Source organism: Aulostomus chinensis, chromosome 19, assembly GCF_037954235.1.
Source record: "Aulostomus chinensis isolate RoL2024-O1b breed Wild chromosome 19, RoL_Achi_v1.0, whole genome shotgun sequence".
NCBI lineage: Eukaryota > Metazoa > Chordata > Actinopteri > Syngnathiformes > Aulostomidae > Aulostomus > Aulostomus chinensis.
This window is the reverse complement of record NC_141338.1, coordinates 23,846,128-23,859,687: the sequence shown is the minus strand read 5'-3', so window position 1 is coordinate 23,859,687 and position 13,560 is coordinate 23,846,128. Positions and strand designations below refer to the sequence as shown.

At 39.7% G+C, this 13,560-nt stretch overlaps 1 protein-coding gene across 1 annotated transcript; it reads right to left on the bottom strand.

The window, feature by feature from the left end:
• Positions 1–2,494: 2,494 nt before the first annotated feature.
• On the bottom strand, positions 2,495–13,128 carry derl2 (derlin 2). Its single transcript, XM_086186608.1, has 7 exons — positions 12,965–13,128; positions 10,529–10,594; positions 8,057–8,130; positions 6,767–6,860; positions 5,928–6,123; positions 5,747–5,837; positions 2,495–3,056 (listed from the first exon to the last, which is right to left on the bottom strand). Exons 1-7 carry the CDS (start codon positions 13,055–13,057, stop codon positions 2,951–2,953), a joined length of 720 nt encoding a protein of 239 aa, XP_086042734.1. The 5' UTR covers positions 13,058–13,128; the 3' UTR covers positions 2,495–2,950.
• Positions 13,129–13,560: the final 432 nt, after the last annotated feature.

Below are 13,560 nucleotides of genomic sequence, written 5' to 3'. Positions count from 1 at the left end.
ATATAGTCATTTTAAGTCAAGTCAGGTTTATTTGTGTGTCACCAAACCCCAACCAAAGTTCTGTCCTGACTCTGTCCAAGTAGAGCAGGTCCAGCACCTCCCTCCTTCAATGAACCTCCACCCAACAATTCTCCATCAGCAAGCACATCCTGCAACAGCAGCCACCAGAACCTTCCTTTACCAGCAGGAAGGTGGAGCAGATCCAGGATCAGTGGCAGACGCACGTCTGCTCTGACCGGTTGGAGGGAGAGAGAGCAGGAGGACGGGGCAGAGACAAAGACAGATAATGGAGAAAGACAGAGATACAGAAGGAGACAGATATAGAGAAGTTAAGGATACAAATTTTAGATGCTCCCTAAAAACCTCACACAGGCTATTGGTATCCAGTAAACATTACCATTAACCCATGTTCCCTAAATGCCTCATACGCAGCATATGTTGTAGACAGTGACCGATAATTATAGGCCTATGAGACAAAGCTATTGTAGAGCCCATCTTGCTTTTACTCAATCATATTTTTTATTCTGCATGTTTTTCAGTGTGCTGCTCCTCCCACAGCTTTGAGCGCACCCCTAGAATACATATGTAATCGTGCATCTCAATCAGGAAAGGTATGCTATTCAGCATGACCTGTGGAGAGTTCAAACCTTACAGGAGGTGAGGCTAGACGTTAGCTGCTAGGTGTTAGCTGCTAGGTGTTAGCTGCTAGGTGTTAGCTGCTAGGTGTTAGCTGCTAGCTGGCGTCCAGTAGCTGGTGGGCAACAACCCATTCATAGGTATATAAGGCAGTAAGTGAACAATTTTGTCCTGGAATTTGATGTGTAGGAAGCAGGAAAGATAGTTGGATGACTGGGGCAAGGAATTTCCAGATCTGCAGGTTTTGTTGAGGATTCTCAGTCTGTAATGGTTAGTACATAACAAAAGGGGTTGAAGGAAGAACCAGTAAACTGGTGACAGGCTCATGGTTGCCCACAGCTCGATGTGTGTGAACAGCATAGGCAAGCCCATGTTTGCCAATCCCACAGAACAGCTACCGTAGCACAGATTCCTGAAAAAGTTCATGTTGGTTGTGATACAGATGTTTGTACACACAGGTCATCTCAGCTTACTGCATATGAGGCTACATAGCAGCAGCCCACCAAAAGTGGCGACAGTTGGTATGTGAGCATTAGAACTGGACCAAAGAGCAATGGAACAAGGTGGGCTGGTTTAATGAATCATCTTTTCTTTGACATCATGTAGATGGATAGATGGGTGTCCTGGCATGGCTGGGCTAGGGAAGAGATGGCACCACAATGTGCTATGGGAAGAAGGCAAGCTGGTGGAAGCTGTGTGAAGCTGTCATAAGCCACCAAATTCTAGTAGCACCTACATTCAACCACACACCCACCAGGACATTTGAAAGAGTCATGCACTCCCTTACCCACCAAGATGATGTGAGGATGTGAGTCTGTGCATCGCATATGCATTGGACTTTAATTGAATGGAACTGTTTCTATTAAAGAAGGAGAGCGATTTGGAGATGTTTCATTGATGTGTGCATAAATGTCTCTTTTTAAAGGTGTCTATCTGAGGGATAGTTCACCTAAAAATAAAATTTCAGTGATTATCCCCTAACATTCATGCAGAATGGAATGATGGGTGAATTTTTTTGGCACACAACACACGGATGGACTTTCACAGGATAAGGCACTGCAGTAATCTCTCAAACAAATGAAATGAATGGTGACCAACTTTTAAACACATGTACCAAATAATGAAATTCATCCATGCTGCTTGTCTGAAGTATTTCAAGTGTTCCAAAGCCTCAACATGGCAAGTTGTTTAAAATAACATTACTGCCACCATGTTTTTAGCCTCCGTGATGCATGGAGCTCCAGGCCGTGACGCCATGTTTGTAGTAGGCTAAAACATGGTGGCAGTGATGTTTTTCTAGTCAACTTGGCATGTCGAGGCTTCAGCACACGGATGACTTAAGTCTTAAGATGAGCAGCGCTGAGGTTGAGGAATTTTATGTTTGTAAGTATTTTTTGTATGGTTAAATGTTGGTCATCTTTCTCTTCAGTTGTTTGGGAGAGTACTTCAACACTTTTCTGCAGTGTTTTTGTGGACAAAAACTTCTGCCAGCATTCCATCTGCATGAGAGTGAGGAGATGACTGCATTTTCATTTTTTGGGTGAACCATCCCTTTACTGAGTGTAACCATTGAAGCTTAAGTAATAAGAAATATTTTTCTTCTGTTCTTCTGTTTTTGTCTTTATCATTATTAATATTTCACAAGACAGGTTGGCTTTTGTGTGCATCTACTGACAATTGATCAAAGCACTTTCTTCTTATCGTAGAATGGGAACGATCAAAGTATTTATGAATACCAGAATCAATCAAATTGTTAATTCACACAATTTATGATAAAATAATTTCATGCATGACACCCATTGATTGTTATTGTTTATGTTTATGTACCGCTTTTAGTCAAGAGATGAAACCAAAAGCATCATTTGCCACAGACATTTATTCTTTAAAAAAGTGAAATGAAAAAAGAAAAAAAAATGCACTCTCCTTCTGGAATTCATTTATAATATTTCGCTGTTGTCATTGTTTCCTGTTTTTTATGATAGTTTATAAATACATTTTCCCTCGGAATAAAGACAAACATCACCTGAGCCCAAAGGAGCCCAAAAGGCTCACTTTTCAAAGTTCCATCTGAAGATTGTGTCCTCTCAAATAGTCTTGGAGGAACAACCTGGCATCATGGAGAGTTACTGATGATTTAAGCCCATAAACAAAGACAACAGATGCTTATCTTCAGGCGTGTTTTGGTTGTTTGGCATTGTTCATCCAGAAAATAAACAAACACGTCTAAATCAAAGACCATGTTTGTCCAATTCATCTGTTTGAGGGAATGTCCTCCAAAGTGACCTGACAATCACAGATGATTCTGGGAGTATATTTAACCTCCAAGGCGCTGTCCCTCCCCCCAAGCAAACCCTCCTGGTCGCTCCTCAGGGAGGGGGTTGTAGTTGGCATCTTCATCAGGAGTGTCAAATAACATCTTTCTATGGCACACAAAAGAAGAATACAGGATATTTTAGACTTGTGTACAGTTGCTCATGGGTGATGTTCTGATTCTCTCTGCCAAACTCACTCCTATCACATTTAATCATCACTCTTTGCAGATAAAAATAATGGTTGTCTACTTCAATATACTGTCAATAGTTTGGGGAAATTCCAGAAATACTCAGTTTGATGCAAAAATAAATTCTAAACTTCATTTTTATATACAGATTGCATTGGTTTAAATGTATCTAGTGATCATGTTTCACTATGAAATCAAAAACATTCAACTGAATGGAAAAATATAACACAAACAACTAATAATTCTACATATAATTTTTAAGCTTCAGTTTGATGTAAAGTTCCCGTAGCATAGAAACACTTTGACGTGCAGTGGATAAGGCATAGAGTCAGACATGACATCATGCTGCTCGTGCAAAGATTCACAGTAATGTCAATGCTATTCAGTATGCAGAGTTGCAATTGTGTCAGTAAGTTTTGTTCAACCTAATTGTGTGTTTGTAGTAAAGAACACACTGGGACTTGAATTGGCAACGCACAACCATGACTGAGGTTACTGTGATAATTGTAACGATTTAATTTAAGGGAGTATGGGTATTGTAACCTGGCTGGCCATGTGGAATGTTCATGTTAGAGGATATATTTTACATTGTTAGAGGATATATTTCACATTTCCATCTGCCAATTGAGAACATTTAGAGAGGGGTGGCTCTTCAAAAGGTTGGATAAACGCCTGGTCTATCACAATCACTATGGGCAGATCAGATCAACATAACGTATGACGTAGTAGATGTGCGCTGCAAACAAAGGGAAAGGTGAACTGACAAGCAGCTGCCCTCATTTCTATACACCATGAATGCATGTCAGGGTTCCTTTCCTCTGTAGGGAGTTATTATATTATCCCACTTAGAACAGATCCAACAACTTATCCATTCAATAGTGTGACACAAACTCAGGATAGGAGATTTTATTTTCTTCCTGAAATAGGATGAGCCAAATATACGAGCTGTTGTCTGGAGAGATAAAACCTTCAGCTTGTATTTGGAATCTAGACTGTAATTATAGATTGGGTAATATAGCTTTGACAGTTGTGTGTCATGTAGGTGGTGCAGTGGTCAGCCCTGTTGCCTCACAGCAAAAAGGTTGTGGGTTCTCTCCGGTATTCCAGCTTCCTCCCACAGTCCAAAGACATCAAGAGGGGACCAGGTTAATCCAGACTCTAAATTGACCGTAGGCGTGGCTGGGAGAGCCAATGGTTGTCTGTCTCTATGTGTTGGCCCTGCCATGGACTGGTGACCTGTCCAGGGGGAACCCGCCTCTCACCTGAAGGCAGCTTGATAGGCTCCAGTTACATAGTCACTATCACAATCAATGTGCTAAAACACAGATGAGTGGTTGGAGAATCAGCTCATGATGATCCCCAGCTTCTCAAAGTATTGGCGCTCTGTCAAACACACCAGACTCAGTTTCCTGATGGAATGCATGATGCTCTGGTTTCCAAGACTTTTTTAACTACTCTATCTATATGTGTGTGTGTATATATATATATATATACATATACATACATACATACATACATACATATATAGATATATATACATACATATATATACATACCTATATATATACACACACACACACATATATATACATATATATACACATATATATACACACACACACACATATGTACAGTATGTATATATGTGTGTATATATATGTGTGTGTGTATATATATATATATATATATATATACATACATATATATACTCATATATATATGCGTGTGTGTATATATATATAGAGAGAGAGACATGGTGGCATGTTGTTTCTTTGCATCCCTCTATATCTTTAAATATGAATTTATCAGTGTTTGTGAACTCATCAAAAAGTGTTGAACTACGTGTTTAACTGAGTATTATCTCTTTAGTAACTATAAGATTCAATGTATCTGGTCTCGTTAGAAAGCTTGTTTATTTCCCTTTGATACAATGTAACATTTGCAAGAATCATGCATTTGTGGGATTAGCAGCACAGCTGAGAATCTGAGCTCAGTCATTGTCCTGAATGGGAGTCCTAGTCCAGAGCCATCCATAAAGAACCATCCCGAACTGGCCATTTATTTTATATCATTGTAGCATAACACAATGTATAAACTTGAATCAACAACACAAAACAGTAAATATCTTATGGCAAGGTAAGACAGTTACCACACAAGCCTACTTAAATGCAGACTGACTGCTCTGCATGGGAAATAGCCATGTGCTTTCCACTTACTGGGGCTTAATGTCATTTATTTCTTGATTTATTTAATCAAATTACTCTGCAAAGAGAGTTCAAAACATCTTCTCACTATGAAAGCTGGAGATGCAATTTAGACATGAATTCGCCTTGCAAGTGGACATGTGCACGTCTTGAATCATAAAATTCTACATATGGAAAAAGAATCAATTCTGAAAATACCACTCGAATATGCTGTTAATGTTGAAATCATCAAATTTGAAATTTATCCATTTGCAGAAGAGTGAAACATTAACAGAGACATTTTTTGACAGCAGTTGGTGGGTGTGTGTGTTGTGTCTAGAGGTGTTGCTGCCAAACATGAACGCTGCTGCAAGGCTTCCAGACTCGATTTATTCAATATAAATGTTTGAGCTCGCTAGTGACTCACATGATAAATGGAGTCTTGAGCCATCTTCCACCACCTGGCTGGTTGGGAAAGACATCTTCTAAGAAGAAGTACACATGACCAACAGCAATACCTCAAGAAAGAAAAAAAACATTTTAAAAAACATATTTAATACTGTTAACCATCAGCCACAATAATGACCAAATGTGATATTGGGAAGTACCTAAAAGATCCACAATGATGGAGTTGCCCAGCAGAAGTGAGAACCCCATCAGTACCCAGGGCAGGAATGGTGCCTGGAAATTCAGCAGGCCAAAGAAATTCATGCGAACATTTGGGTTTCGTCGACTCCACACATAGACCAACATGATAGTGAAGGCTTGGCCCAGGAACACAAGACTCACAAAAGTTCCAAATATCTGACATCTTGTTAATGAAATCAATGAATTCTCCAGATCTCTATCAAAAGGAAAAAAAATGCTTCCTGTCAGGGCCGCACAAACTGGTCCAAATAACTTGTTGCATTTGTAAAACCTTGCAAAAATCTGCATCTTTCCACTCAAACCTGCCAACACTTTCCCTCTGCACATAGACTCAAGCTCAAGGGCCTGCAAAATGAAGAGAAACTCAGTGCATGCATCCAGGGAAAAGTGAAACTTGAGCTTATTTCCACATTTTAGATAAGAACCACATTTCTGCCTGACACCATCCCATGATGAAGGATATCTAGGAATCAATTGTTTTTGTCCAAATTAAATTGAAATGAATTTTTATCAATTAAATTTCATCTAAGATGCCATGTTGTATACTCACCACATGGAAGAGCAATGAATTGTTCATTAACTACAATTACATGGCCACCTTGGGAGACTGATTAAGAGGTGTTAAAAAAAGAGTGCTGTAATAAGAGTGATATAAGATTCCTACTGGAAATTAATGGTCACACAGAAACACACAGCCTCACATCACAGGGGGCCTATGGTAATCTCATACTTATCACACTGAATTGTTTAAGAAAGAATTCTTTATCTGTAAGTTAATTTGCTTTCAAAGGTAGGATACAGTCATCAGAAGTCCACCAAAGAGAAACATGAAGACAAAATCAGCCGTGCGACCCCTGAAAGAGCCCTCCTCCAGCATACGACAGTATCTGTACCTAAAACAAAACAGTTTAGGAAATGTACACACATTTTTTGGCTTGACGGCAGAGGCGGCTAGACCTAGATAAGCTGTGGTCTCTTAAGTGGAAAGGCTTATGTGAGCCTGCACAGCTTTAAGAGTGGAGACGTCTCCTATGCTCAAAGGGGGGGATATGGAAGCAAGAAGAGTTGCTCCTTCAAATTTTTCTTGCACTGAGGGCACTCCAAAGTGTTTGATACTGCTTGTTTTTTTTTGGTTGAGTTCTTTCTTGACTCTAAAGAGCTGAAATACTGTAACAAGCAGAATAGGTGACTACGATTTACCGCTCTGAAGGGGGACCCATCTTGAAACTGAGTAGTGCTTACAGTGGTTTCATATTCTTTGGAACGCTGGCTCATGGCCAGGTAATGGGATTAATCCTGAGTTATAACCTTGTACTCCTTTGCACAACTGATACCTCTACAGCCAACATTACCAAATTATTAATTACAGCAATCAGACTCCAAAAGACAATCAGCCATGTGCTGTTATGTCACTGGCGGTGGGGAAAAAAAGGTACAGGAACAGTTACCTGTATTAGGAAGAGAGACTTGTTGTCTCCTGTAGGCAGTGAGCCAATCGCCATCGCTTCCTACGTCAAACTTGCGCACTCCCTGGTGCACGTTTTATTGACTCTACTGGTTTAGTGGCATTTTGAGATCATTTTACATTAATAGTGTAATGAATGAAATAAAGAGGAACTGATACTGTGGCAGCAGGTGGTGTGTTTCTCATCTCTAAGCCTTCTGCAGGGTAAACAGGTTCATCTAAAGGCTCGATACTTTGAGAAACAGTCTTATAACCTTACTTTAATACACAAATTAAACATTGGAAAATATGAGTGACACACTCTTCTCTTAAAACTGTATTTAAAACATCACAAGCTAAACCATGTTATATGTTCTTCTGCTTCATTACTCTTCAGAGCCGAATGTGACTGACCCACTTCAGATGAACATGATATCCAGAAATACACACGATGGAGCCAACGATAAATTTATTTGTGAAACAATCTCGCCACGTTCTGGCTCTCTGACCAGGTGTAAAGCCATATACTAGGTTTCACTATTTTGTGTCATAATGAAATCTCTTGAACCATACCTTGTGAAACAGAAAGAAGGCAAAATCGCTTCACATGCAAATTGCAAAGAAACTTGAAAATGAAAAGGATACAAAAATATCATATTGAACAGGAAATTGAAGCCAACTGGACCAAAAAACAGGAAGTTGGTTATTAGCCGCCATACCTTAAAAAGGAGAGAGAGAAAACATTTAGCTGAACCAAGCAAACACATGCCTACAAGAATTAACAACTCCATATAAATTATTTGACAGGCTGTACCTCCCAGGGGCAGGTCACCTGGGGCTGTAGACGTTGGGTTGAGCACTTCCTGTCCTGGACCAACTATTTGGTCACCCTGGCCCTGTGTTTCTCTCTCCTCCCCACCCATCCCTCTCTCTATCTCCTCTTTTCCCCCTGCCCCTCCCCTCTCCCACCTCTCTCTCCTTTCCACCCCATGCCCTTCTCTCTCCTTCTCAACCCCAACTGGTCGAGGCAGATGGCCGCCCACTCTGGGCCTGGTTCTGCCTGAGGTTTTCTGTTAAAAAGGGAGGTTTTTGTTTGTTTGTTTTTTCCTTGCCAACATCACCGAGTGCTGCTCATATGAGAATGTTGGTTCTCTTTCATTTGAATGAAAGAGTGAGATTCTAGACCTGCTCTTTGTGTGAAGTGCTTTGAGATGACTTTTGTTGTGATTTGGTGCTATATAAAGATTGATTGATTGATTGAAAATACACATTTTATTATTTAAAAACATATTGAAATTGCAATATGGCCAACTACAATATTCAAATTATGAGAGCTGCAATATTTCCTTAAGGGAAATATTATTCAAAATACCATTAAATTAGGTATTTTAGAGCTGCAGAGGTATACCAACCTGTAATCAAATTCTACAGATGTAAGAAAACATCTGTTTAGTAAAAATCCTCTCAAAAATCATAGCATTATCATTGTAATCTGTTTTTCAATGAATATGTGGAAAATAACACAAACCAGTTCTTGTGGAAAAAAATAACACAACAACAACATTATAATCTGTGCAATGGAGTGGAGAAGCCATGATGGACTCACCCACAGTCATTCAATCCAGCAGCCACAAGAAAACTCAGCTGAACTACAGGCGAGTAGACACCTGGTTTATAGGGCTTCTACATATATCTATCCATCCATCCTCCATCCATCCATCCATCTATTTTCTACTGCTTATCCTGAAGGGTCGGGGTGGATTGGAGCTTATTCCAGTAGTTCTACATATATAGTCAAAAATGTGTCCATATCTATTTTTTTATCCAATATTGGTTAACACTTCTGGGTACCAGAAGTTCAAGATTTATTAATGTTATTCTACACAAGACAATTTTAATTCTTCCCTATAATTAGCCATGATTTTATCATTCTATGGAGGTGTGAGCGCAAACGTGTAAGCAAAACCAAATTAACCCAAAATGTGCTTTGCTCCCTCACACTGGCCCTGATGTATCAACTGAGAACAGAAACCAGTGTGCATCCCAGTGTAAGAATCCTCACAACCGGACTCACGCTTTTATTAAAGCGGATGTACCTCACCAGTCGTCGCCTACAAATAACCTGCCCTTGATAAATGTGGTGGCTGAAAACCATCTTTATCCAAATGTAACACCCCAAAATATTCTGATTTTGGAGGCCTTGCCCCGCATCTCAACAGCATGGAGAAGCATCAACTATCCAAGGAGAACTTCTTTGACCTGGAGATTGAGACCTTCATGCCACCTGCTTAACCAAACAAACTACCGGTAGTTGTATGTGACAGCCTGTAAATTGAAGTAAAAGGAAGCCAAACATGTGGTTTTGACTGAAATCTTTGTAACAGCGTTGCTGTCATTGATCCAATATCAGTTGGTTATAGGTAGGTAAAGCAGATTAGTTAGGGTCAGTTCAGCTAGGACATCACTCGACCCTCCTTTTAAATCCACTGGGCATCCCTTTTTTGGAAGGCGTCATCGTCTCATGAATCTGACCCTAGTGCACCAGCTTCAGTTGATTATAATGGATGGCCTCTGTTGTAACAGCTTTGTTGACCCGCATATGTGCCAGGTGTATTTCAGCCATTAGAAAGTTAAATGAACCAAAATATTCTAGTCAATCACCTTTATAATTAGAATGAAGAGAAAAAACATGTTTAATAGAAATACCAAAGACATCGCAGGTGCCCTTGTGAGTGATTCTGAACAGGAAGTGACATGATGCGGATCATGTTAGGCATAAACAGACAGGAAATAGACCATTTCTGGTATAAAAGTTTCCAAAAAGGAATATATTACAAAGCAATATGTTGAGATTTGTTTGGATATCATGTCTTGCTGTTCAACATTTAATATAAATTATTATTTTAATTAATAAATACATTAACCTTTTTCCACAATAGGTTTATAGAGGGCTTTGCAGACCTAAACTCAAACCACAAAGCAATTATGTCATAAAGAGGCAATAAGATATAGAAACAAAGGAATAAATAAACACTTCGTTGCAGAGTTGTAGACGAGTTACCAAGTATGTCAGAAGAAATCCCCATTTGAGGATGAGTGCTGGGTCAGATTACTCACCTGGTAGTTCCTTAGAATCAAATCTGGATTGAAATATAGTTGAAAAGGTGTGATTATCTCTAGTTGCTGTGAAGAAAAAAAACAAAGGTCATGTGTGACATGATATCAATTACGAAAATCTTTGAAGAACTTCAAAAAAATGTTCCAACTCAGGCTGACCTATCCTAACCTCTTGAGATTGACCATTTAATGGTTAGGAATTTATTTGACGCTATTTAGAGATACGGAGTTTTATCATTGTGCAGATTTATGTTGCATGTCGAATTCTGATGCTTGTAAATTGGCATATAGTCTACTTTTCATATGCAGATGATTCTGTTACATACTCACATAAACTGGGTATACAATCAGATAAACTCCTAAGAGAGTATTCCAATATGTGCTTACTGTCATCACTTGACAGGTCAAAGCACACTGAATTTCTCTCTATTATCCAACATTCTGCAGAAAAGGCAATTATAGTTGAGTATGTTTAAAAAAAAACCTACAGATTAAACACCCATATATTAAAAAAGAAAATCAGACACAAGCTATGTTTTATGGTCAAACTAGCTGAAAATTCTTTCAAATGATTGCAATAAAACTGACAGCACTGCTATTTTTAAGTACCCTGGCATACTTTATCACCAGCCTGACCCAAGAACAGAAAGATCTACTGCTTTTTCAAGAGTGCAAATCAATCTTCAGAAGAAACCTTCCGTTTGAGCTGCAAACTGTCTCCAACTCCCATCTTGTCCCATAGGATTTCAAATTAAATACACTGGAGCTTAAATCTAATGAACAGCTCATGATGACGTACACCTTCTCAAGCCAAAACCTATGTGAGCGCAGCCCAGCAGGTGGGATGGAGAAGGAGGGCAATCATGCTTCCACGCAGGAGGCAACCTGATCAGGTGCGGGTTTACCTCAATGTATTTTACTGCAAGGACAAGGGATGTCATACAAAACTGCAAGAACCGTTCAACAAAAAAAAACAAGGTTCAATACCCATATTAACTGCATTGCTGGTTCCACAATGAAACAAAAGCTAATGAGTTTTTGTGAATGCTCACCCACACAATGGTTACCATCATGGAAAACACTGTATGTTTATGATATTTTGTCATTTCAGTTCATGCTGGATGTTTTCCCTCTCTATAATGTACAAATCAAAATGACCTGAACCAAAACTAAATAAACCAAAACTTTGGGCTTGCTCAACTGTTCCATTCCTAGCATGGACCAGTACACTCCTCTGAACAGGCATGGTTTATGTTGTGGGTACTTGAGTTAACTGTTTACCCAGGGGCACCAAGAAAACTTCCCCACCTTGACAACTGCTGAGCCAACCCTGCTTAACACTCACAAGTGTGTTTCAACAAGAAAGAGTCACTCATTCACTGACTCACATGTTATTGAGGTTCAGTTCCTGGGTCTGGCAAAAAAAACCCAACAACAATTGTTTTGATAGATTTCATGAAATAACTGTCCAGTGAGGATGAATTTGTGCAGCAGAGGTCTTTCATTATCTGCTACCATACTGCATCCCTCAGTAAACCACTTGAGTGTTGCATGGGGGAAATTCCCTGTTTGACAAATATTGAAAAAAAAGTGTGTTCTGATGCAAAAACCCTGATTTGAACACGTAAAGAAATAATTGACAGTTTTGACACTGATTTGTTTGGCCTGCCCAGAACTGCATCGCATATTTTAGTCAAGGATACTAAAACATGCATGACATTGACACGGCTGTGTCATGAAAGTATGTGTTGATATGTTAATCATGACATATAACAAAGAACTTTATATCATTTGTAAGCTGTACTATGCCTTAAAATGATTCCAGCAACCCCGTGTAACTTGCGAGAGCTCTATAAAGTTCTCAACAGTTAGATGGATTTCTATACAACACCAGTATGTAGCTTCGTTCCAGCTGCGGTGGTCTGCAGGTCACCACTTGGACAAAGTAGACGACTGAATAAGACAAACGAAAGTTAGCCTGCTCTCGTTATCTATGGCGCAGAGAGAATTCCCATCATGATTGTAACGTCACGTTTAAACAACACAAATGACCGGAACCATTGTAGGAACTGATAGGTAACATTTACCAAGGAAGTCACATTACGGAGACTGACCACCCGTGTGACAAACTGGAGACAATCTGACCAACACAGTCCTCACATATTCGGTTTTGACCTTTTGCGGTCGTTACCGTCATAATTTCTCACTTCACACACACACTGCTCGGAATATAAACTATTCGTAGAAATGACGACTCAAATGCCAGGACCACATCTACTCAAAACATCACTAGTAAAACTGATACGTCGCTCAGACACGTATCCCTCTAACCGACGCTGCAGCGAGAAGCAGAGCAAACGGGATGTATTTCTTGAGTTACGTGACACAGAGCTATGTCCTCGATGACACGGAGAGCAGATGACCTCGTCTTCTTACCACTGCAGCAGTTGTGAGGACACAGGCGGTCGTATAAGCCCTAGTGACAACAGGAATCTGTAGGTACTCCTGCTGTAAGGTCTGGTAAGCCATTTTGGACAAACTAAAAGCTTCCGGCACTTTCTTGACACGTCATTCAACAAGAACGGTGTTGCGTTCAAGCACATTGGACACTTGCAATCCACCGTCTATTAGTTTGAAAATTAAAAAAAAAGTTTCGTGTTACTTTTTGAAAATAAATTAAATTGAATCGAATTTATTTTGATTCCCGTGCCGTCATAGTTGGTAATTCAGTGGTAAGTGCTAATACTTTCATTACCGCAGCGTATTCAGTCTGGCGCCTGCGGGAACAAAACGGTCGAGGTTGCTTTGCTTTCGTGTTATTTTTTTTTCTTCAGAATACACTAGAAAACGATATGTATGGTCGAAGTGACGCAGGTTTTCACAGGGTGCGTTTTGACCCCCAGCACAAATGTTGTTGTGATGTGTCCCCAGCTGTAGAGGAAATAAGCGACTGGATAGTCTGGACAGTCGTCCTCTTTATGTTTGAAACAGGAGAAGTTGTGTGATGTCACAACCTCTCAACAATCTCTGGG